Source organism: Colletotrichum abscissum (genome assembly GCF_030869225.1).
Source record: "Colletotrichum abscissum strain IMI 504890 chromosome Unknown Scaffold_23.1, whole genome shotgun sequence".
In the NCBI taxonomy this organism is placed as follows: Eukaryota; Fungi; Ascomycota; class Sordariomycetes; order Glomerellales; family Glomerellaceae; genus Colletotrichum; species Colletotrichum abscissum.
The window spans coordinates 334,001-355,387 of NW_026850132.1; the positions used below are offsets into that span (position 1 = coordinate 334,001).

General features: G+C 53.8%; 3 protein-coding genes across 3 annotated transcripts; 1 reads left to right on the forward strand and 2 right to left on the reverse strand.

Annotated features, from left to right (window-relative positions):
* Positions 1-1,975: 1,975 nt before the first annotated feature.
* On the reverse strand, positions 1,976-2,571 carry CABS01_09556 (uncharacterized protein; the record flags this gene model as incomplete). The annotated part of the gene is made up of 2 exons (XM_060542913.1): positions 1,976-2,345; positions 2,462-2,571. 2 exons carry the CDS (start codon positions 2,569-2,571, stop codon positions 1,976-1,978), a joined length of 480 nt encoding a protein of 159 aa, XP_060400129.1.
* A 4,355-nt stretch (positions 2,572-6,926) lies between these two features.
* On the forward strand, positions 6,927-9,404 carry CABS01_09557 (6-phosphofructo-2-kinase; the record flags this gene model as incomplete). Its single annotated transcript, XM_060542914.1, has 5 exons — positions 6,927-6,960; positions 7,145-7,481; positions 7,618-8,278; positions 8,332-8,493; positions 8,547-9,404. The coding sequence occupies 5 exons, from the start codon at positions 6,927-6,929 to the stop codon at positions 9,402-9,404; spliced, it is 2,052 nt and encodes a 683-aa protein (XP_060400130.1).
* Positions 9,405-13,514: 4,110 nt separating this feature from the next.
* On the reverse strand, positions 13,515-20,099 carry CABS01_09558 (glutamate synthase; the record flags this gene model as incomplete). The annotated part of the gene is made up of 5 exons (XM_060542915.1): positions 13,515-14,817; positions 14,878-19,693; positions 19,756-19,796; positions 19,866-19,919; positions 19,975-20,099. The coding sequence occupies 5 exons, from the start codon at positions 20,097-20,099 to the stop codon at positions 13,515-13,517; spliced, it is 6,339 nt and encodes a 2,112-aa protein (XP_060400131.1).
* Positions 20,100-21,387: the final 1,288 nt, after the last annotated feature.

Consider the following 21,387-nt stretch of genomic DNA (forward strand, 5'->3'; position numbering starts at 1 on the left):
ATCAGAAAATTTGGCGATCTATTTGACAGACTGGATCCCAGTAGGCCAGGCGTTGTCAGGCACAGAGAGCCCCTAGTCGAATCGGGTTGCAGAGGCAGAGCCGCTAGCGGGGTCTAGGGTCTTATCGATAAAGTGACAGGCTACTCACGCACCTCGGTGTAGCCAGTCCGGTCCTAGCAGTGACCACTTCGCCGACGGGACATTTGGATTGTGCCTGCGACGTCTAAGGTATTTCCAGATTCGTGACATGGGGGTAAAGAGCGGGGCGACTGTAAGAATACCTAGCATTTGCATGGAGAATCTCTTTGGCAATCACCACCAGGGAGTTTCTCTCCCGTTCTTGTCCATAGTGTTTGGGCAACTTTCATACTTTCCCTTAGAGTTGTGCTTTCTCTGGAGAGATCAAGAGGCAAGAGAAGAGCGGGAAGGCGCGAAAGCCCAGGGAGATCACATCTGTAACCATGGGGAGGAGGGGATCGACTGAAGCAAAATGCCCAGCGACTGGAGAAGGAGCTGGAGAAGACTGGAGAAGGCATGGAATGTGAGAGGCAAGAGGCGACTAGGGAGAAGCACTTCCACCACTGAAACTAACCGAATACCTCTTACAGGCCCATCAGGATGAACAACGCGAAGCAAGACAAAACCTCACCTTACCTCACCTCACCAAAAACACTCACCGGCAGGGTTGGAAATTAGTCTAGTCTAGTCTAGTATGGCCCGGACTAATACTAGGCTAGTCTAGTACGGCCTGGACTAGTACTATACTAGACTAGTATTAGTATACTAATTAGTATATATTGAGAAAAAATATTTATAAATTAATAATTAGTAATTAATTATAAATATTAATATATATTAAAATAAAAGTATTAAAAACTTACTTTGTATAACTTTAAAAGTCTAAATATTATTATTTAGATAGAATATTCTTAAATTTGTAGTTTTTTATCAAACTTTTTAAAAATTCAAAAATGAAATTATTAATATTTTTTCATTAAATAGTTTTACTTATATTTATTATAGAAATAATTTTTATTATATTTTTTAGAATTTTTTTAGAATTAATTAAAACTAATATTTAAGTTTTTAAAAATAGTAATAAAATTACTATGAATAGTATATTTTGTATTAATTAGTATATTATTAGTATACTAATACTAGTCTAGTATTTTCAAGGGTGGACTAATACTAGACTTACTAGTACTAGACTAGACTAATACTAAATACTAGTAGTATTTTTTCCAACCCTGCTCACCGGTCGGGCCTCACCTCTATTAAACGAAGGTTTCTTAGAGGTAAGTCCACACATTCCATACCCCCGGTTGAGCTCTTTCAACAGAGATAAGCTTCTAATTCTGTAGTTTTGGTTGGTTCTTTTCGCAGTGCACTGTCTCATAACGCCTGAGCAAGCCAAGAGTGGTAGACAAGTCGACTTTTCGGCTCTCATCATCCGTGCCAACATGCCTCCATCATGGATCATCTCATTGGTTATCAACATTTGGTCCGTGGCAGAACGAGTCTCACAAGCCAGACTGTGTTCTCTCTCAAAGGTGCCGCATCTGAATTAGAAATGCAATCGCCCAACGGTAACTCGACCCCATGTGTGAAGGGCCCATCGCCTATTTCCCAATCTCCGATGACGGCACGCCCTCCTGGCCGGCCCCCGCCGGCCGCGACTGCAAGTCATACCCATCGCTAAACGCTCTTGCAAGGTCGCAGTCGCAACGCGTGTCGGCCGTATCTCCTCTCCGCACTACGCTTCAAATGACGCTTTCGCCATCGCAGATCCAGCAAGCGTTCCTTGACGTCTTGGCGAGAATGCCTCTGCGACGGAGCAGTTGGTCCCTTGATTGTCGTCGAGGTGGCCATGACAGTGGGCTTCTAGAAAGCGAACGGCAAACCCTGCCGCGAACCCCTCACGATGCATGCGGGGTCAGCAGCAGAAGCGGAATAGACTACCAGAGACTAATAACGCCTAAACTTCGACACCTGGTGGAGACCACAGAGTGGCGGCGCGGCGGCAATAGCAGAAACGAGGAGTGCGAATGAGGGCCGCGCCGCCGGCGTCTGGAGCACCTGGAATTGCCAACCCTCCCCTACACACTAGAGATTTGGGAGCTGAGAAGTCACAAATGTCTTTGCTGCAGCCCGCATCCTGCAGTGTAACAGGAGAACCTTCTGCAAAAGAGTCTTGGAGTGGGGGTACCACGCCAAATTCCTCCTTCGTCATCCATGCCCAGTCCCTGTTTCTGGCGTGAAGCATGAAAGCAACCTCGCAACTGGACTGTTGAAGATGATTGGCCGCTGCGGTTGAGGTACCAGTGGTCATTGGCATGGCGGGATGACTGGGCGTTGGGTGGAAGCCTCACTCGCCCCGAGAACGATGACATGGCGCCCTCAGACTTTGGCGGGGCATACGGATGACTATCCCGCCATTCTGCAGGTTGTTTTGTGTATGTACAAAATCGGGCTTACCATGGGCTTTTCCGTTTCACAGGGGCAAGATCTCAATGTGCTGGAAGGGCATATGGGTGACATCACCGCCCAGACCTGAGTGAAAATGAGCATCATGAGCCATCTTTCTTTGCAGAAATGTCTAGGAAGATCGGGCTGGCTGGTGTTTGGCAGTGACAGAATGCTTGCTGTCAAGACTCAAATGCAGCCCTGGCATCCCCACAACATGTCGAACAACTGGTAGGGGTTCCGTGAGGGGTTCACAGGTTCGCCAGGAGCGCAGCGGATCCTTGGTGGGAGCGGATCTCCGGGGGCGTGGAGGTTCCTTTTCCAGCCTCCGGACTTCGGGGTGATTCCGACAGAAGGTCAGCCCAAGCGCTAGGTGAGTTGTTGCAACGCCAACAGAATATGTAATGACCATCACCGGCACGCGACCCTGGAGATGGTGTGTGTCAAATCATGCTGTGCACCCTTCTCGGAGACGCCTTGTTGAGCGCCGCCGGAGACTTGTTGCAGCACATCGGAGGGATACCTGTTGCTACACCCACTACTGGATAGTACCTACTCATTCAGCAAGAAATAATCGAGAGAGGTAACCTCGAAAAGGGGCTATCAAAGCTAGGTACGTGGCCACCTAGAAATGGAACAAGGCGATCAACCGCAAGGATAAGCTTTGGGCAAGTGTCGAAGGCGTGTTGGCGAGGGCTGATGTGAGTGGTCTATTCCGGTTGGCTTGGCTGAGAGCTGGAATGCTTGAGAAAGATGGGATGGTTGTAGAATAGCTCTGGTGCCGGCACAAGTTGATTCAGGAGGGGACTTGGCGGCCGATTACTATGGACATCTGAGTCGTGAAACATTTGGGTGGGAAGGGAAGTGGAAAGGGCAGAACGGATCGACGGGGTATCTCCGACAAGCCCGGTGAGCGAAGCGCAGCAAAGCAAAGCCAGGCCAGGCCAGGCAGGCCACACCTCGTACAGCACTCAAGCGCTGAGCGAGCGGAACGGTGAGAAGCAGGAAAGAACTGACGTGGGACTTGGCCGTCCGAGTTACATTGTCCGTATTACGGGCACTTTTTCTTCTCCTCGACTTTCCATGTCTGCAGGAATAACATCACCCACGGAGCTAAGGTGAGGTATGCTCACGGGCAACACGGTACACGCACACAGACCGGGCGGACCAGACGAGCATGGAGGATGGAGCACGGCGACACGGAGGGCAGGACCCAGGCATACGGGGAGACGCAAAGGATGGGGCCGGCCGTCATGACGGTGTTTGGGGATTTAATTTTGGACGACGGGACGGAGGGTTTGTGTTTGTTGAGGTTCTTTTTTGCTGTACTGTAACGGGCTGTGCTGGTGCACGGAAACGTATGTGGCTCTCTCTCAGCCCGCTGTGCTGGACAAATCCCCAATCCATGGTCCATGGCCAGACGGCGATTGTCAGGGCTCCTGTCCAGGTCTAGGCCTAGGTTGAGCTTGAGCCTGAGCCTGAGCTTGAACTTGTACGAATAGTAGCTTTGGATAGACATGAACGGCTTTAAACTTGGCGGACGGAAGATTGACGTGGGACATGGACATGGGACAAGACCGAGGGCGTGGGCGGATGGGCTTCTGGCATTGGACCAAGACACCAATAGGTAGCGTAGCCGGGGAGCCAGCTCCCGAGTCCAGAGTAAGGTGAGGTAAAACAGACCGTGGACACGTACGTCCAGCAATAGAAAGGCAGAAATAATGAGCTCTGTTTGTTGGCGTTGCAATGTTGACAACGTAAGCTCTGGCAGACGACCTTGCACCTAGAAACTCGAACCGTTTACCTCAGGCCAGAAATAGGTATAGGGGGTTCTGGAAATGATGCCCAGCCTTTTTTCTTTCCTCAGGTTTCTCTGTTAACACCCAGGTCTCGAGTCGCCCGGGGGCCTTTGAGCTCGGCCGTATTGTATTTTCCCCATCAGAAAACCAACAGCAGAAATCATGCGTTGGATGGATAAGTATCCGTAAAGGGACCGACATATTGCCCAGGACAATTTGGGTGACTAAGAATCCTCGATGGAGACGTAGAAGGAAAGAAGGAAAAAAAAACACGTGAAATGACCTCAGGAAAGGTGGGAAATGGAATGCTGTCAATCTCGTTCGTGAGCCCTGCCAAACGGACGGGAAGGTACGATGGCCTAGGATAGGGCGCGCGCGGCTGCCTTGAACCGTCATGTCACCTCACCTTTGGAAAGAGTGAGTCCACTTTGGAAATCAGTTCTTTCCCGTTCGCTTCTCAAGTCTTGCTCTTTCGCACGTCCGGTTCGCTCGGGCACAGACGCAGGGCCATACGGCACGTCCACGTCGCCCGGTTTGGGCCTCCCCCCGTTTTCCGTCTCGTTGCGTGTACCAAACCGTTGGGCTGGCAGACAGGTATCGAGATCGAGAGACAGAGACAGAACACAACGTACCAGACATGGAAGAAAGAGAGGGCACGTCAAGCGCTTAGACTGCTCCGTTTGAAAGATGCGACCCGCCGCCGGGTGCGAATGGATGGCTGGAAGGTATGGATACGCGCCGCCGCCCTCTCTCTTTCCCCAAACCCCGAAATCAAATCTCCAACTCCCCTTGTAGAATGGAAGGACGAAAAAAAAATACATACCCTCCCCCAAATATTAGAGAGAAGAAGAAGAAAAAAGCACCATCCCGCGCCGCCACGGGTCTAGCATCCCAGGGCTCCGGTGCCAGGAGAGGCTCGACAGGGTCACAGACGGGGGTACCTTGCCAAAACGAAATGCACCCTGGATCGCTGGAAAGGGCACATCGGCGACCGGTCACCGAGCATGCAGCACCGACCCAATTAGAGGCTCCACCGAAGGGAACCGCTCCAGAAGCAGAACACAGCTGCAGGGCAAGCCCCGAATTTCGAACGTGGTGGTACTGCTGGCTGGTGTGTGTTGGAGTCATTGGGGGCAGCGGAATGCGACAGGAGAGAAATGGGACAATTGCGAGTGGTTCCTGCACACAACGGTTCTATTGCGGTGATTCTGTCAATCTTCGAGTACCTGCGTATCTGTAAGGTAAGGTAAGGTAGATACGGACTCCAAGGTAAGGTGCGACTAGACACCTAGTCTGTACCTGCCCAGCATTGGTTTCCCGTTTACAGATTGCAGAGTACAAACACAGCCAAGAATGTACTATTGTATCGCGCCAAGAAGATTCTTTCTAACCTTGGATATCGAGTCTCTTCTCACACGCCTCACGCCTCACTCTCTCCAAACAGAAGAAGGTACTCCATCTTCAGACACACCTTGTCTTCAACAAGGCCAGCCATGTAGAGGAGGAGTCCCGTACCTTACTCCGTACCATACCTTAGTAGAATATGCAATGGAAAAAGGCAGGGCAGGGCAGGGCTCTCTGCAAAATAAGGCAGTGAGGAGCCTGAGGAGTCTTCGGACGGGCCTTCTCCTTGCTCACCCTCACCCTGTCCCGTCCCTCGTCCCCGTTCATCGAACCCTCGCACTCACTCACAGGCTCACTCATACAGCCCAGATCCATTCTCACCTCACCCCATCCATCCCATACCGTCCCATCCTGAGGTGTCTTGCTCTGTGCTGCCCATCACTCATCCAGGGCCACCATCCCATTACCCATCGCCCATTGCCTCGACCGTACCACTAAAGTAGATATATCGGTCCTTCCTCCATCGACGGGCTCCATCGCTCTGACCCTCCCCTCTTCTTTCTATCCTCTTTAACCTGACAGACCCATCCATCCCGAACACATTAGAATCTTCTTTCTTTTCTGTTCTTGTTGTCCCACAGCCTTTTTTTTATTGATACCTCTTTATCTATCCAGCCAGTTGCTTTGTGTGTCTTCTTCTGCTTGCACTGCAACTCCCGCCATCCATCACTGCGATACAATTTTACAAAGTATTTGGCATTCTCATCCATCGTAGTCTATCTGTACCATCAACCTACAGGTAGTGAACTACAGTGCTCTGTCTCTGTATAGAGTAGATATCTCATCGTCCTCGTCCTCCTCCGCACCAGAACAAGACCGCATTGCACTTACACGCGCTGTGTTCCTTGTCTTGTTCCCCTCTCAACACTTTTTTCTCTCATTCCGCCCAGACCACGCCTGCTGCGAACCCGGCAAGACCCCTGCACGCTAAGGCAAGAGCTAGCCATCTTGGACGCCACATTTCATCACACACCCTGGGACAGCTCGACCAGCTTCCCCATCCTAGCGCAGCGATTGGGTACAGGGCCTTCTAACTGACCCCGAAGAGAGAATTCTCACGGCAGGAGCAGCCCAGGAAGCCCAGGAAGCAGGTGCACCTAGCTAAAGCAACAAAGCGGCGACTGCTCTAAACGGCAGGCCCAGCCAACCACAGCTACCATACCCAGGCGCACACCCTGTGTGACTCCTTCCTTTTACAAAGGGTCGTCGACGTAGTGTTTTTTTTCCCACGCCTGCCGCCTGCCTCGCATATTCGCATCCATGCCTTCCGCAATCTTTCCTGATCACCACCCAGGTCCGTACAAACCACACCTCTCCAGTCCACCACCCAAGCTATTCTTTTTTTTCCTCCCCTTCTACCTCTGCACGCCCAAATCTCAACCCTTCACCACTTTATTCTTGTCTACCGCCGTCACTATCGACATATTCATTCTTGAACAAGCTTTTGAGTACTAACATACCCTTTTCCACACAAAAAGACCTTGGTCTTATACAGGCCAAGCAATCTGCTCTGGCGAAGTTGGCCATGAGCTCCAACAAGGATTCACGCGCCCCTTCGTCATCGCCTCCCTTCCACTCCAATAAATCGACCGCCGCTGCGAACTCGAAATCGAACTACCTCACTGAGCCCCAGGCACTGCCCGTTTCTCACCCTCACGATGGCCTTCTCCCGCCTCCTGCTATGGCGCACGCTATTCGATCTATGAACGACTTGAGTGGCCCGATCGCCCTCCGCGATCGCTCCTTGGTCGCAAACTCCGATACCCCTCCTGCGATGCGAAGCGTGGTTTCGACCGCTCCGAATTCCCCTAGAATGTATGTATAGGACCCCAAAAAATATTTTCAGATTGGTACCACCCCGAGGGAATACTCCTTCCCTCCTGGTGGCTGAGCATTTTACAACATCTTACACCTCATATTCTGGAGCTTGGCTAATCGAATAAACCAACAGCCCACCTGTCAGACAGAATTCTGGAGGAACCACTCCCCGCCTTCGCCCCCACCCCGCCACACTCAATGTTCCTGGCATGACCGTCTCGAGAGCCTCGCCCGACGGAAAGATTAGTGACCGCGATGTCGCTGCGAAGCTGGTTATCGTCATGGTTGGACTTCCCGCGCGCGGAAAGTCCTACATTACCAAGAAGGTCCAGCGCTACCTGTCTTGGCAGCAGTACAGCTCTACAATCTTCAATGTCGGAAATCGCAGACGCGTGGCTGCCGGCATGAGTTCGCCGATGAAGCCTGCCTACTCGCCCGCTGCCGTTAGACTCGACCCGCCGGCCCAGGCTGCTTCGATCCTGCTTAATGGTCATGCTTCCCGTGGCAATAAGGAGCCTGCGGAGCTGAACCTCAATGAGGAGAGCGACGGCATTGACCAGTCCGCCAAGTTCTTCGACCCGACCAACGAGACTGCGGCCAAGCTCCGGGAGCAGGTGGCTTTGGACACTCTGGACGAGCTTCTGGATTACCTTCTGCATCAGGGCGGTTCCGTCGGCATCCTCGATGCGACAAACAGCACTATCCACCGCCGCCAGCTTCTGGTCGATAGAATCAAGGCGCGCGAGCCCAAGCTCGGAATTCTCTTCATCGAGAGTATCTGCCACGACCAGAACGTCAGTGTTCTCACCGCGCTTGTCTCTTGAAATCTCATCTAACGTGTTTGCAGCTTCTCGAGGCCAACATGCGCCTGAAGCTTTCTGGCCCCGACTACAAGGACAAGGATCCTCACCAGTCTCTTGCTGATTTCAAGAGACGTGTCGCCGCCTACGAGAGCGCTTATGTTCCTCTTGGAGAGTACGAGGAGGCACACGACATGCAGTACATTCAGGTATGTTCAAGCCGTGGCGCAGAGCAACACAAGTCGCTAACGCGCTGCCAAAGATGATTGATGTTGGCCGCAAGCTGGTCCAGTATAGATTGCGGGGCTTCCTGAGCGGCGGCATCAGCTCCTACCTGACGACATTCAACCTTGCGCCGCGCCAGATATGGTTGACCCGGCATGGACAGAGTGTCGATAACCGCAATGGAAAGCTCGGCGGAGATTCCGACCTCACCGCCGACGGAGAGCTCTACGGACAGGCTCTCCACCGATTCATGACCCAGAAGCGCAAGGAGTGGCTCATTGAGCAGAAAGATAAGATCGCTCAGTCGTCATTCCCGCCTAAGGCCGGCGACCACACCCCGCCGTATCCCGAGCTGAATCGGGAACTGGACGAGAAGAATTTCTGCGTCTGGACCTCGATGCTTAAGCGCAGCGTGCAGACGGCACAGCAGTTCGACAATGATGACGACTACGACGTCAAGGCTTGGGCGGTGCTGAACGAGCTCAACGCTGGCCTCTTTGAGGGCATGACGTATGAGGAGATCGCCAGAAGATTCCCTGCCGAGTATAAGAAGCGCGCTGCGGATAAGCTCCATTACACCTACCCGGGTGTCGGTGGAGAAGGATATCTCCAGGTTATCGCTCGCTTGCGCGATATAGTCCGCGAGATTGAGCGTATCGAGGATCACGTTCTCATTGTTGGACATCGCTCGGTCTGCCGTGTGCTCATGGCTTACTTTATGGATTTATCCCGTGACGAGATCGCCGACTTGGATGTTCCTCTGGGCATGCTCTACTCTATCGAGCCTAAGCCCTACGGCTACGACTTCCACGCGTACCGCTACCTGCCGGAGAAGGGAACGTTCATCGAGCAACCCAACTACCGCCCGCAGCGCACCGTTAACCGCGACGCTTGAGATCAGAGCCAAAGACAAGCTTTGACTGTATCATATGACGACCTGTACAACACGAATGGAATTCCGGAAAGGAGTTTTGGGCGTTGAGGAAAACTCAACTACGACCACGATTTTGCTCATTTTTTGGAAGGGGGGACTTTTTTCTTTTTTGGAAGGGTGTGGGAAAATACGATCCCACACACATGATTTGCTCTTACTTGCTACTACTTGAACCAGGGACTTCTTCAACCTCGGAGGCGGGAAGGGGATTGAAGCATTTGCTCGGCGTTTGGGAATCCAATACGGCCATCTGACGAAAGAGGTCAAAAAGATACCCATGACGCAAGGATTCACGAGAGACATAGCTGGACGGCCCTCTCATTGCTCAATTTTGCAAGGCTTGTTCACAAACACAAGCCATTACGTTCTTCTAGGCAGATAGGAGACAAAAAGTCTATCACATGAACATGCTGTACCTGCCTATTCGGTGAAGTGATGTTGAATGATGGTGTAGTGTCCAGAGATCCCTGGGATCTGACTAAACAGGCTTTCCTTCCCGAAGATCTGGATGGGTTGACTACCAAACTGACAATCTGACGTTGCCTTTGTTGCGTGTCACTGCACTGTCTAGGCTCGGGGCCGACATCCTGTAGGAATGACAGACAGTGGAGGCTCCGCCGAGGTGCACTAGCGTCCGTCCGGCAGATGTAACCATAGAACCAACCCATGGGTAATGCGATGTGATGTGACAGGACAAGGGGGGGGGGACCGTTGTTTGTTTCTTTGGCATGTCTTGTTCCTGACAAGCCTCTAGTACGTAACGTAGGGCGGCGGGATGGGAAGGTGCTGGGTTGGGGTGATGTGAGGAGTGTGGCGTGACACACACGCACAACCAATCCAGATCTGCCGCGGGTGTGCTCGGGAGAGCTGCACCGGGTGAAACTCGGCGTTGGTTGAGGCTCAAAGGGCTTGGCGGTGTCCCCCCCCCCCCCCCCCCCCCCCCCCCCCCCCCCCCCCCCCCCCCCCCCCCCTCTCTCTCTGCGCCGGTCGGTGTGTCGTGTGGGTGGGTGGTGGGGGGGCGGTGGGGGGGGGGGGGGGGGGGTGGGGGTGGGGGGGGGGGCCCCCCCCCCCCCCCCCCCCCCCTTATTCGTTGGCGTCCCTTTGTCACGAGGTTTGGCGGTCCGGTTTGTGATATTCGGGCCGAGGGTTTCTACGAGCGGCGGGTTTCTGTGGCTTGGGTTTGGCGTTGTGGTTTGATATGTCGTCGGGTGATGTTGATAGTGGGTTTGGGGGTTGAGGACCAGTGGTGTGATTGTGAGGCAATCTCGAGATTGGGCGTATCTAACAGAGAGATGGGTTTCCGATTGTGAGGCTTGGATCTTCCAAGATAGTAAGGCCCTGAATCAGGATAGGAGATGTTTTGGAAGCAACGCGTGGACCACCTCAGGCGCTGGGTTCATGATCGTGATCACGTTCTCTCCTGTCGAAGCTTGAAGACGCTCCACAGGGCTTGGGAATCTGTAGGCCTTCGCAATCGTCACATCAGGGACTTTGGGTTCCGGGCATCCGCTTTGTATGTATCTGTAAGCGGTACTGCTCTGAGCATCCTCGGCTACAGCCAGTAGGAGCTTCTTCACCGCTGCGGGGAAGCTCGTACGAAAGCCCACGATGCTTGGGTCTGCTCCGGCTGTTTCCCCCTTCCTTTCCATCGTTCTACTCTATTTCTCAAAAGTGAAGGAAGTTCCGATAGCTTGGGTTGGTCAGCACTCGCCTCGGTAGATGTTGTGTCCATGAGGCCTCGATGGCATGATCGAGGCGAAGCCTGTACTCTGTTGTTCCTTAGCAACCTTACGTACGTGTTACACTGCAGACATGATTTCGATCAGGAGCAGGGCAAACCAGCGACCCCGGGGGGGTTTTCCGTGTTGATATTTTTAGTATAGTAGGCAGCTTGAATCAGTACGCCGAGTCCCGGCAAGAGCCAGAAAGCTGCCTAGCAATGATCATCAAATAAATTCGGCTAGGTTACCCGGTATGACTTTTGTCCCCCACCCTTGTGGTATATTTAGTTCTGACCGCGCCAGAGACATACGTTCAGGATTACCTTGCTACTGAGTCGCTTGCTTGCTTGCACCACATTCCCCTACATCGCTGAGTAGTTTGCATTGAGAGCGGAATGCAAGACACAGTCCAGCCTAACTAAACCACCGTTCAGTGCCAAGCTCTGCTCGAGGCGTGTTCTGAGTAGAATAACCTACGGCGGTACGACGCATGGGATTGTTGGGTTCCATTCGCTCTAAGAGTAAAACTGTCATGGTCGACTTACTCGGCATGGTATGCTTGATACACCGTCACCAAGGCCATTGATCCTAAGCACGACGGGTCAACAGCTATCTCGGGCAGCTTGACTGAGCCTGACGACAATGGTCTTGAAATTCCCAAGCCAGCTGGAAAATTGCCGTAAATACCCCTAGAAAGTATCCGGCTTCGCTGGCTGACCAACAGTCTGTCCGAAGAGGAGCCCAGCCCCTTGTGTCAATCCAATCAGCCTACCAAGGCAGGTGAGGGGATGATTGGACTCCTGTCCGCTCAAGTCTATGGATGGAAGCTTGCTACCGCCTGAACATTTTCGTGATAACTCTGAAGCTGAGGAGACTGACGAAAGTGGTATTGAGGACTACTCGGTCCGTAAGGTAAGCGAATCCTCGTCGGGAATATGACCGAGTCCCCCAGCTTCACACGGTGCTGCGAGCTTGAAGACGAAGGACGGCTCTGATGCCTACTTTGAGCAGCGATTGGGAGCAGCCTGGTAACAGTCCTCGAGGACAAAGCTATTGCTAAGAACCTATATGTGTGTCCCAGCCTGGAATCGAGCTAGGCGGAAACCACCAGACTTCAAAAACATTCGAGCGGCCAGCACTCCCAGAATCTCGTGACACCTTTGTAGTACAGAGATCTTCTCTCCGTATGCCTGACGTCCGGTGAGCCGTATACATCAAAAAGCCCAGAAATCTATGCAAGCCCCAGACGATCCTAGAAGTTTAGCTGTAGGGGCGGGCTTACTTACCATCTTCAAACCCAGCCGGAACCGTCACTGGCATCGTTAGAGACAGGAGGCATGTGGACACAGACATGGGCTACTATATGTTGCATGTTGTGTTTCAATGTAACACAGGAGCTATGATACGCCGAGGGGCTGCTAGAAGTTGTTCTCCAAACGCTGGATCCGGCGTAGCTTTGTCTTGCTCACACCTTCTCTCCGCCCGCCGGTTTCGCTAGACACGCCGTCGCCCTGTTATCTACAAGATTACATGTACCTCGCTCCCTCTCGTTATATCCCAGAACTTATCTACTAGTCATGTACAATACGTGGCGGACACCGCCCAAAGCTGACAAGCAGCAGATGGCAAACTGAATCTCGATTATTTCTACTGTTCTACGAATGCCCGGCCATATGAGATCTTTCTCCCTGGCGGAGGCGAGACACCGAGCAGGCAGAGAAACCTACTACCTCCATGATGACGTGGAACACTCCGGGTGGCCAGCACACTCCTGCTGGGTTGCGAGGAAGAGGCGAAAGCATACCTCTATATAGTACTCTGAGGCAACGGGCCACGAATGTCAATGTCCAAACACTCCAGCAGCACGAGAGATGCCACGAGTGCTTCGTATCGTAATAGAAACGTGGTATTAATAAAATACATATGCCAGGCAAGTGCTGTATCATCATTATCACTTCAAGAGATTTTGGGCCAGAAGTTGTTATGAACAAATTTACTATCGTTTCACATATTTACATAAAGCAAAATGGTATAAGCACCAGACCACAAGCCACTCATCCATTGACCAAATGACTCGACCAAAGAACAGCAGTATAACAAAACGCAAAACAGAAAAAAACCGACAAGCCAACACAATATTTGTCGCTCATAAAGCACGGGTTTTTGAGGGTATCAAACAAGACACCTTTTTGTAGTGTAGGGTATTTCCAGGAATTCCAATGTCTCCCCTCCCACACGCCTTTTGTTTTTGACCCGATTCCCTTTAGACCTTGCGGTCACTGTAAAACATCATCTCTTTTTTTCTTCTTTTCATAACGCTTAGCTCCTTCTGTTAACGACGGAAGAGTGTTTAGGCCTGAACAGGCTTGATCTGAGTAAAGATCTCGCCGGCGGTGCGCTTGACGATACCACCAGTTACGGGCAGGCTGGTGCACTGCTCGAGGAAGAGATCGATCTCGCGGGCGGCCTGTCTGCCCTCGTTGATACCCCAGACGATGAGGGACTGGCCACGGCGGCAGTCACCAGCGGCAAAGACGCCAGGGATGTTGGTGCTGTACTTGCCAGGCGGGGTCTTGACGTTCTTGCGGGCATCCTTCTCAATGTCGTCACCAAGGATGCGGGCCTCGGGGCCGAGGAAACCCATGGACAGGAGGACGAGGTCGGCAGGGAAGAACTGCTGGGAGCCCTCGATCTTCTTCATATCCCAGCCACCGGTCGCGGAGCGAGTCCACTCAACGCGGATGGTGTTGATGCCCTTGACCTTTCCAGAGCCATCGTCGACGAACTCCTCGGACATAATGCAGAACTCACGGGGGTCCTTGCCCATGTGCTGCTTGACCTCGGTGTGGCCGTAGTCAACACGGTAGATGCGGGGCCACTGGGGCCATGGGTTGTCGCGGGCACGCTCCGGGGGAGGCTGGGGAAGCAGCTCAAAGTTGATGACAGACTTGGCACCGTGACGGACGGAAGTACCGATACAGTCGTTACCGGTGTCACCACCACCAATGACAACGACATCCTTGCCCTTGGCGGAAATGTAGGATCCATCCTCGAGCTCAGAGTCGAGCAGGGACTTGGTGTTCTTGTGCAAAAACTCCATAGCGTAGTGGATTCCCTCGAGCTCGCGACCCTTGATGGGAAGATCACGGGCAACGGTGGCACCAGTAGCGATGACGACGGCATCGTTCTCAGCTCTGAGGTCCATGAGCTGGATATCCTCGCCGACGGCAACACCGCACTTGAAGTTGATACCCTCAGCGGCCATGAAGTCGGTACGGCGCTTGACAATGCGCTTGTCGAGCTTCATGTTGGGGATACCGTACATGAGAAGACCACCGGGGCGGTCGGCACGCTCGTAGACGGTGACGGTGTGACCAGCGCGGTTGAGCTGGTCAGCAGCAGCCAGACCAGCAGGGCCGGAGCCGATGATGGCAACCTTCTTGCCGGTGCGGACCTCAGGGGGAGTGGGGATCATCCAGCCCTGTTCGAAACCACGGTCGATGATGGCACACTCGATCGACTTGATACCAACAGGGTCTTCATTAATGCCCAAGACACAGGCACCCTCGCAAGGAGCAGGGCAGACACGGCCAGTGAACTCGGGGAAGTTGTTGGTCATGAGCAGACGGTTGAGAGCGTCACGCCACTGGTTCCTGGAGTGATTGTTAGCTTTTTATTCGGCACACGCGTTCAATTTGACGATGGATACTTACTGGAACACCAATTCGTTCCACTTGGGAATGATGTTGGAGATGGGGCAACCCGTCTCAGACTGGCAGAAGGGAACACCGCAGTCCATGCAACGAGCAGACTGGTACTTGAGCTCGTCCTCATCAAGACGAGAGGAAAGCTCGGCCCAATCCTTGGTACGGGTCTTTGCACTCCTGTACTTCTCAGCACGGCGCTGGTACTTCATGAAACCCTTGGTCTTGTCGAGGACAAGGGCACGCTTCTTCTCGGCAGCGTTGTCGCCAATGGTCTCCTCGATATCCTGGAGCTTGGCAGCCTTCTCCTCCTTCTTGTTGTGGACACCAGAGACGATAGGCAGGTTGTACTCGGCGCGCTTGGCCTCGGCAGCCTTGGCGGCCTCCTCCTTGAGGACGCGCTTGTAGTCGACAGGCATGACCTTGACGAAGCGGGGAAGAGCACGGTTGAAGTCAACCAAGATGCGGGCAGCAAGCTCGGAGCCAGTGTAGTGGTGGTGGTCCTCAATGAGACCGCGAAGGTAGGCGATCTCAGTGGGCTCCTCGACAGCCTCGGCCTCAACCATCTCAGTGTTGAGCTTGGAGAGGAAGTCCTTGTGGATGTCGAGGACGTAGGCGATACCACCAGACATACCGGCAGCGAAGTTGCGGCCAGTGCTGCCGAGAATGACGACTCGGCCACCAGTCATGTACTCGCAACCGTGGTCACCGACACCCTCAACAACAGCGGTAGCACCGGAGTTGCGGACAGCGAATCTCTCAGCCGCAACGCCGCGGAAGAAGCAAGTACCCTTGGTAGCACCGTACAAGCAGACGTTACCAACGATGATGTTCTCCTCGGCCTTGAAGACCGCGGAACGGGGAGGGTAGACAATCAGGCGACCACCGGACAGACCCTTGCCGACGTAGTCGTTGGCATCACCCTCGAGCTCGAGAGTAACACCAGGGGCCAAGAAGGCGCCGAAGGACTGACCCGCGGAGCCCTTGATATTGACGTGGACCGTGTCCAAAGGCAGACCATCTTCACCGTAGCGCTTGGAGATGTGGTAAGACAGCGAGGTACCCATCGCACGATCAGTGTTGACAATGTCACACTCGATTCTAGAGGGGAGTCCCTTGTCCAGAGTCAACTCGGCCTCAGAGATGAGCTTGTTGTCCAAGCGGACGTAAAGCTTGTGGTCCTGCTTGCGGACGTTGAAAGTAGCAACACCAGGGCGGAGCTTGTGAGCAGGAGTCAGGAGGAGAGAGAGGTCGATGTTGGCGGTCTTGTTGGTGCGCAACTCGTCGTTGACCTTGAGAACTTCAACGTGACCAACCATCTCGTTGATAGTACGGAAACCAAGCTTAGCCATGATTGCACGGAGCTCGTTGGCAACGTAGTAAAAGAAGTTGATGACGTGCTCGGGAGTACCGGTAAACTTCTTGCGGAGCTCAGGGTCCTGGGTAGCGATACCAACAGGGCAAGAGTTCAAGTGGCACTTGCGCATGAAGACACAGCCCATGGCGATAAGAGGAGTAGTAGCGAAGCCCCATTCCTCGGCACCGAGCAAACAGGCCATGGCGACATCACGACCAGTGCGGAGTTGACCGTCAGTCTGGACAACAACACGACCACGGAGGTCGTTCAAGACCAAGGTCTGGTGAGTCTCGGCAAGACCAAGCTCCCAGGGAAGACCAGCATACTTGATACCAGTCCAACGGGAGGCACCGGTACCACCATCGTGACCAGAGATCAGGATGTGGTCAGCCTTGGCCTTGGCGACACCGGAGGCGACGATACCGACACCAACCTCGGACACCAGCTTGACGGAGACGCGAGAGCGGGGGCTGGAGCACTTGAGGTCGTAAATCAACTGCTTCAAATCCTCAATGGAGTAAATGTCGTGGTGAGGAGGAGGCGAGATGAGACCGACGCCAGGGGTAGAGTGACGAGTGCGAGCAATGGACTTGGACACCTTGTGACCAGGAAGCTCGCCACCTTCACCGGGCTTTGCGCCCTGGGCCATCTTAATCTGAAGCTCGTCAGAGTCTGCAAGGTAAGCAGAGGTGACACCGAAACGGCCAGATGCAACCTGCTTGATGGCAGATCGCATAGTATCGCCGTTGGGCAGACGCTGAGAACGCTCAGGATCCTCACCGCCCTCACCAGTGTTGGACTTGCCACCAAGTCTGTTCATGGCAACAGCCAGAGTGGAGTGAGACTCCATGGAGATGGAGCCGTAAGACATGGCACCAGTACAGAAACGGCGCACAATCTCGGTCCAGGGCTCGACCTGCTCGATTGGGACGGGGGTGCAGTCCTCGAACTTGAAGTCGAGCATACCGCGGAGAGTGCAGGCCTTGATCTGCTCGTACTGGGAGCGGGAGTACGCCTCGTAGGACTTGTCGTTCTTGGTGCGGACGGCATCCTGGATGTTGGCAATGCAAGTGGGATCGTTCATGTGAGCCTCACCACCATCACGCCAGTGGTATTCTCCAGACTCGGGCAGACCGCTGATACCGACAGTGGCACGGGAGGGGAAACCACGCTCGTGGAAACGGAAAGCATCCTCAGCGATAGCCTCGAACGTAGCACCCTGGATACGAGAAGCAGTACCCTTGAAGCAGCGCTCGATGACGCTCTCGTCGAGACCAAGAGCCTCGAAAATCTGGGCACCCTTGTAGGAAGCAAGAGTCGAGATACCCATCTTGGACATGACCTTGAGAATACCGCCATCGCAGGAGTGCTTGTAGTTGTGAATGAGAGCATCGTCGGAGAGCTTCTTCTTAATAAGCTTCTCGCGGTTGAGCTTGAGGATGCACTCCATGGAGAGGTAAGGGTTGATAGCATCAGCACCGTATCCGAGGAGAACACACATGTGGTGGACCTCGCGAGCCTCAGCAGTCTCAACGACGATGGCAGCCAGAGATCGCCACTTGTTGCTGACCAGGTGGTGGTGAACCATACCGGAGGCAAGGAGGGCAGTGACGGGAACGCGATCCTTGGAGGTGTTACGGTCGGACAGAACAATGATGCGGTCCTTGTTCTCAATGGCAGCGGTGGTCTCGTTGCAGATGTAGTCGAGGTGGCGCAAGTAGCCCGCGGTGCCCTCGCTCTTGGGGAAGGTCAAGTCAATGACCTTGACAGTCCACTCGGGGTGGATGGTGGACATGTTCTTGATAGAGTTGAACTCGGGGATGGAGAGAATGGGGCTGGGAAGCAAGAGACGACCGCACTGAGAGCTATCCATCTCCAATAGGTTGCCCTGAGGACCGACGTAGCACTCCAGAGACATGACGATCGACTCGCGAATAGGGTCGATGGGAGGGTTGGTAACCTGAGCGAAGAGCTGACGGAAGTACTCGTACAGGAGACGGGGTGCTTGGGACAAGCATGCCAAGGGAGCATCGTTACCCATGGATCCGAGGGCTTCCTTCTCGTCCGAGGCCATAGGAGCCAGGAGCAAGCTCACCTGCTCGTGAGTGTAGCCGAAGGACAGAAGAAGAGGATCCTCCTGCAGACGGGAGGCGTCGGGCTTGGCGGCGACATCGATGGACTTGCCAACGGTCTCGAGAACCTTGGGCAGAGTGATGAGCTCCTGGTCGATCCAGGCGCGGAAGTCCTGACGGCTGGAGACAGCCTCCTTCAGCTCCTTGTCGTCGATGATGCGACCAGCGAGGGTGTCAACGAGCAGCATGCGACCGGGCTGGAGACGACCCTTCTGGATAACCTTCTCGGGCTCAACGGGAATGGTGCCGACCTCGGAAGCGCAAATGATGCGGTCATCGTCCATGACGTAGAAGCGGCAAGGACGCAGACCGTTACGGTCGAGGTTGGCACCGCAGTAGCGTCCATCGGCAAAGGTGAAGAGAGCGGGACCATCCCAGGGCTCCATCTGGCAAGCAGCCCACTCGTAGAATGCGGCCTTCTTGGGGTCCATGTGAGTGTTGCCTTGCCAGGCCTCGGGGACCATGAGCATGACAGCCTCGGGGAGAGAAAGAACACCGTTGATGGTGAGCAGCTCCAGGACGTTGTCGAAGGCGGCAGAGTCGGAACCACCGTCCTCAACGATGGGGTAGAGACCCTCGAGCTCCTCCTTGAAGATGTCGGACTGCATGACACCCTCTCGGGCCTTCATCCAGTTCTTGTTACCGCGAAGAGTGTTAATTTCACCGTTGTGGGCAGCCCATCTCAGAGGCTGAGCACGGTCCCAGGAGGGGAAGGTGTTGGTTGAGAAACGGGAGTGGACGAGGGCGAAGTGAGCCTCGTAGTCGGCGTTGACGAGATCGTAGTAGTACTGGTACACCTGGACGGGAGACAGCTGTCCCTTGTAGACAATGTTCTTGTTGGAGAGGGAGCAGAGGTAGAACCAGTTCTGGAGACCAATGGTGTGGGTGGCGCGCTTTCTGAGGACATACAGCTGTCTTTCGAAGAGTCTGTCATCAAATTGCTCGGGGTCGGTGTTTTCGGGGGCGTTGGTCGGGCCGTAGGCGGAGGTCAACACGACAAAAGGTTGCATAATGATGGGTTCACGGGACTTGGCAGCAGGACCAAGCAGAGTCGAGTCAACGGGAGGCCTTCGCCATCCCAAGACACGCAGGCCTAACGATTCGGCAATGTCTTCCAACTGCCTCTTGGACTCTTGCAAAGTCTCCTCGTCTGGCTTAAAGAACAGGTTTCCCGTGGCATATTGTCCCAGAGGCGGCAACTTAATGCCTTCCTCCTTTTCAAAGTTCTTGACAAAGAATCTATGAGGGATCGAAGTCATGACGCCAGCGCCATCACCGTCTCGTGCATCAGATCCCACAGCACCTCTGTGGGTCATGTTGCAAAGCAGGTTGCGCGCTGTGAGACTGGTTAGCTTGGCTGCTGGGCGAACATTGGGCTAAGGGGATTATTGAACTCACCATCGCTGACAATCTTGTGGCTAGGCTTGCCCTTGATGTGGCTGCGAGAGGTGTCAGTGGTTGCCTGTGTAGAGTTGAGAACAGTTCTCTGTCTGGTCTTTTAGACATACCAAGCAAAGCCGACACCGCATGCGTCTTTCTCCAAGCTCGGATCGTACAATCCTCTGCGTTCGATTGTCAGTATGGACATGTTCGAAATGATAAGGCGAGGAAACATACTGCTTCACCGGCAGAGCACCCGCCCAGGAGCCATTGTTGTCCGTCTGGTACTCATAGGGAGTGTATTGCTCTTTCTCAGATTCAATATGGATTTGTCGGTCGTCGAAGTCCTCGTGCAGGCCCATGCTAGGCGAGGATTCGAGCCTGATTGCAGTGGAAGGGGCTGGTATAGGTCGACGGGGGAGGGACTATTCCAGTCGGCAGCAGTCGATCGATAGGAGCAATGGCTCTGGTACGAATCTATCACGCCCCAAAACGGGTTCAGTTAGTGACGCTGAGGGACGAATATGTGTTGGTCAAGTATGATTTTGGTTCGATGGTGGTAAAATGAGGGGGAGTAAACGCCCAATGGCCAGACACAGGGTTGCACAGAGCACAGGAGTGGTCTTGGGCCACGCAAGAGACAGAGAGAGATAAGGCGAATGGTTGACGGTGAGTTCTGAGAGTGAGAGAAGAGTGGCGAAGAGGAATCGGTGGAGGAAATTGGATGCGGGGTGCGATATCCTTCAGTTAAGCTCGGAGCTGGCGAGGGACGCACGGAGGACCAGAGGGGAAATTTCCAGAGCAGGCCAAACTCTACTCCCGAACCGGATTGCTACGTCGTCCGGAAGTGAGGGAGCATCAGGTAGACTGGGAGCAAGAGTGAGAGAGCCTGGCGGTGGTATTGACTCCCGACCCCTGTTCGCAACGACGTAAAGCCAAGAGGGTAGGACAAGCATTCCGAGCAACAATGCGCAACTGGCAGCAAGCAGCAGCACATGCCACAAGCAATGGCGGCAGAACATGGCTCTAGTAGGGGCATTGTCGGTAGCAGTGGGAGCGAGGCAAGATGAGGCGAGCAACGCTCAAACCAAGCAATCGAAGCCGAACATGGAGGGGCAGGCTAGGACAAGAGCAAGCAAGCAGCTGGCAAGCAAGACTTCAGCCGTACCCATCCAACCCAAAAGCAGCTCAGACAATGGAGGGTCAGGCAAATGCAAGCACTGCCAGATGCCAAAGGCTGTTGGGTGCTGTCTCTCTTTCTTGCCGACCACAGCTGACGATGATTGCGGTGCCAGTGTCAGGGTGCCGTTTGCCAGTGCCAGTGCCAGTAGCGCAGCATTGCAGAATGCGGTGCCGGCGTGGGCTGTGGTCGTAGCCAATGAGAGGTAAGCTGTTGCCAAAGCATGCGGCTAAGAATGGTGACGCCAGTAGCCGGCCCCAATCTGCCGTAGAAATGGGGGAACAAGCACATGGTCGCACACGCCAGTCCCGCCCATACTAGGCCGCCACCGGCCGACAACCCCTCCAAGATTTTTTTTTTTTTTGGTGTGTTGTTTTGGCTTGGGGGGTTGATAGGCGATTGCAAGCTCCATTCCCGCGGTGACCTTACATCACATCCACAGGGATTACGACCAGGGGTCGCTCGTCTGG